At 50.4% G+C, this 3755-nt stretch overlaps 1 protein-coding gene across 1 annotated transcript in view; it reads right to left on the bottom strand.

The window, feature by feature from the left end:
- Window positions 1-706: 706 nt before the first annotated feature.
- The window catches only part of SMAP2 (small ArfGAP2), a 32142-nt gene continuing 29093 nt past the window's right edge, over window positions 707-3755 (bottom strand). Inside the window, exon 10 of the mRNA XM_074555693.1 lies at window positions 707-1926. Coding sequence (XP_074411794.1) covers window positions 1774-1926 — 153 coding nt within the window. The 3' untranslated portion in view covers window positions 707-1773. The remainder of the gene's footprint in view (window positions 1927-3755) is intronic.

Raw genomic sequence — 3755 nt, 5'->3', positions numbered from 1 at the left:
TTTGCTTGTGCTTGAATTTAGTTTTTTCCCCCCAAAAAAATTTAAAAAAAATTATCTCACAACTCCTCATGGATACTCTGGGAAAGAAGGGAATGGAATAAATATATATATATATATTTTTTTTCATGAAAAAGCAGGTTTGAATTGAGGAAAGAAATCCCATATTGAATAAAAGACCCCAAAACATCCCTGGTTCCCAAATCCCCTCCAGCTTCCCAGGAAAAATGGGAATGGACAGGAAAAATGGGAATGGGGAGGGTTGGGAGGGATTTTGGGGTGAAATTCCCAGGGAAGCTGTGGCTGCTCCACCAAAGGAAAAATCTGGGATGGGGAAAGGAGCAGGGGGTGAATGGGACCCCAACCATCCTGCAATTCCACAATTCCCTGATTTTCCCCGTTCCTTCACGTTTTTGGACGAGGTTTTGTTAAACCCGAGTTTTAAAACGGTTGGAATGATGGAATTAAAGCTGGAATGGAATCATTTCATCCCAGCAGCTGCAGGAATTCTGCTCCACCTTCCCCCCCATCCCAAAGCTGAGGGGTTTGTATATAAAAGTGTCAACTTTGGATTCTTCCAGGCCTGGCTGTGCTCCCTCAGCTCCCTGGCATTTGGGACAGAGCCCAAAAGCAGAGGGAATCTGGGCTGAGTTTTGGGATGAAATCCCCCAAATCCCCACACCTGGAGTGACCACCAGCACCACAGGAGTCCACTGCAATATTTTATTTGGGAATTTACATATCCACAGGAGAGAGCAGACCACAAGTCCGACTTCTTGCTGACTTTTGAAGCAGTTTTGGGTTCTACTGGAGATGAGAAAAGAAAATCTGCCAAAGATTAAAATGTCCCAAGCGAGCCAGGAAAGGGAGGAACCAGGATTTTACACAGGAACAACGACAAGAACGAAAACAAAAACAGAAAAAAAAAAACAATATGAAAAAAGTATAAATTAGGATGTCAGAATCATTTTTAAAAGCGTAAGAAAACTTGCACGGGGGCTCTGGGCCCCCCGGAGAATTAACTCTGGTTAAGATTGTTAAAACGGTGAAATTCCATCGAATCTTAACAGCAGGCAGCAAATTCCCCTCTGGAGTGCAAGTTTGTCACATTCCATCGGCTTTGCCCCCACTCTGGGCGAGATTCCTGCTTGCCCAGGGTGGGTGGGTGGGTGCCAGAGGGGCTTTTCCCAAGGACTTTGGTTCCAAGGAGGGTTGGGAGCAGGGAGAGCTCCCCTCGAGGGAGGAGGTAGCAAGGCTTGCTTGCCCCTGGGCTCGGCTTCAATCCAGTTCCTCAGCACCAAATCAGTTCCCCCATCCCACACCCACCCCCCCCAAAAAAAAAAAAAAAAAAACCCAAAAAAATAAAATAAATCTAACACTGCAAGTTGAAGTGAGAAATCCCAGCTTTCTGGGCAGGATTCAGTTCAGATTTCCCAATCCCACCTGTGCCCAGGTGCCCAGCAGGGCATCAAGTGCTACCCAGGAGCTCTGGTGGAGCTTTGTGCAGGGAGGTTTCTCCTCCCCTGTGTGCATTGACTGTGCTGAGGACGGGGCTGAGCTCGTGGTGGCATTGCCACCCCGCTGTCCCCGTGGCTGTGACAGTGGAAAGGCAGAGATGGAGCTCAGGGATGGAAAAAAAAAAACCCACAAAATATTCAGGTTGGGCTGGGTCCCCCCCCCTTCCCAAAACCTGAAAGCGAAAAAACCCCTGAATGTCTCATGGAGCAGGTTTGGAGAACAGAACAAAGGCAGAAATGGTCACGTGCGAGCGAGGGCTCATTTCCACAGCGGGGAGCTCAGGGAGGGGTTGCTGCCCTGGGCTCCTCCTCCTCCTCCTCCTCCTCCTCCTCCTCCTCCTCCCATGGACTGTCCATAGCCCATCATTCCGTTGGCTCCATAGAAGTTCATGCCAGCCATCTGCTGGGTCATCTGCAAAGGGCACAGGGGAGAGGTCAGGGATGGGCCAGGACAGTGCCCAGGGCTCCCAAAAACAGCAGAGCCCTCAAGGGGAGCAGGGGGTGGCTCCCCAACATGGGGGACTGCAGGGTCCTCAGGATAGCAGCAGGAATTTGCCCACGAAAAGGGTGGGTGAGCAGGCCTTGGAATTGCCCAGGGAATTCTGGAGTCTCCAGGTATGGGAGGACTTCAGGATTCTCAAGATTTCAGCAGGAATTTCTCCATGGAAAGGGTGAGTAAGCCCTGGAATTGCCCAGGGAATTTTGGAGTCCCCAGGTAGGGGAGGATTTCAGGATCCTCAATATTTCAGCAGGAATTTCCCCATGGAAAGGGTGGGCAGGCCTTGGAATTGCTCAGGGAATTTTGGAGTCTCCAGGTATGGGAGCACTTCAGGGCAGGAATTTCCCCATGGAAAGGGTGAGCAGGCCTTGGAATTGCCCTGGGAATTTTGGTGTCCCCAGGTATGGGAGGACTTCAGGGTTCTCAAGATATCAGCAGGAATTTCCCTATGGAAAGGGTGGTCAGGCCTTGGAATTGCTCAGGGAATTTTGGAGTCCCCAGGTATGGGAGGACTTCAGGGCAGGAATTTCCCCATGGAAAGGGTGGTCAGGCCTTGGAATTGCCCTGGGAATTTTGGTGTCCCCAGGTATGAGAGGACTTCAGGACAGGATGGACATCAGCAGGAATTTCTTCATGGAAAAGGTGAGCAGGACTAGGAATTGCCCAGGGAATTTTGGTGTCCCCAGGTATGAGAGGACTTCAGGGTTGTCAAGATTTCAGCAGGAATTTCTCCATGAAAAGGGTGGGCAGGCCTTGGAATTTTTCCAAGGAGGTTTGGAGTCCCCAGGTATGGGAAGACTTCAGGGCAGGAATTTCTCCAGCAAAGGGTGGTCAGGCCTTGGAATTGCCCAGGGAATTTTGGAGTCTCCAGGTATGGGAGGATTTTAGGGCAGGAATTTCCCCATGGAAAGGGTGGGCAGGCCTTGGAATTGCCCTGGGAATTTTGGTGTCCCCAGGTATGGGAGGACTTCAGGGTTGTCAAGATATCAGCAGGAATTTCTCCATGAAAAGGGTGGGCAGGCCTTGGAATTTTTCCAAGGAGGTTTGGAGTCCCCAGGTATGGGAAGACTTCAGGGCAGGAATTTCTCCAGCAAAGGGTGGTCAGGCCTTGGAATTGCCCAGGGAATTTTGGTGTCCCCAGGTATGAGAGGATTTCAGGATAGGATGGACATCAGCAGGAATTTCTCCATGGAAAAGGTGAGCAGGACTAGGAATTGCTCAAGGAGGTTTGGAGTCCCCAGGTATGGGAAGATTTCAGGGCAGGAATTTCTCCATGGAAATGGTGAGCAGGCCTTGGAATTGCCCTGGGAATTCTGGAGTCCCCAGGTATGGGAGGACTTCAGGGTTGTCAAGATATCAGCAGGAATTTCTCCATGAAAAGGGTGGGCAGGCCTTGGAATTTTTCCAAGGAGGTTTGGAGTCCCCAGGTATGGGAAGACTTCAGGGCAGGAATTTCTCCAGCAAAGGGTGGGCAGGCCTTGGAATTTTTCCAAGGAGGTTTGGAGTCCCCAGGTATGGGAAGACTTCAGGGCAGGAATTTCTCCAGCAAAGGCTGGTCAGGCCTTGGAATTGCTCAGGGAATTTTGGAGTCTCCAGGTATGGGAGGATTTTAGGGCAGGAATTCCCCCATGGAAAGGGTGAGCAGGCCTTGGAATTGCCCTGGAAATTTTGGTGTCCCCAGGTATGAGAGGATTTCAGGATAGGATGGACATCAGCAGGAATTTCTCCATGGAAAGAATGAG

Source organism: Zonotrichia albicollis, chromosome 20, assembly GCF_047830755.1.
Source record: "Zonotrichia albicollis isolate bZonAlb1 chromosome 20, bZonAlb1.hap1, whole genome shotgun sequence".
In the NCBI taxonomy this organism is placed as follows: domain Eukaryota; kingdom Metazoa; phylum Chordata; class Aves; order Passeriformes; family Passerellidae; genus Zonotrichia; species Zonotrichia albicollis.
This window is presented reverse-complemented; position numbering and strand designations above follow the sequence as displayed.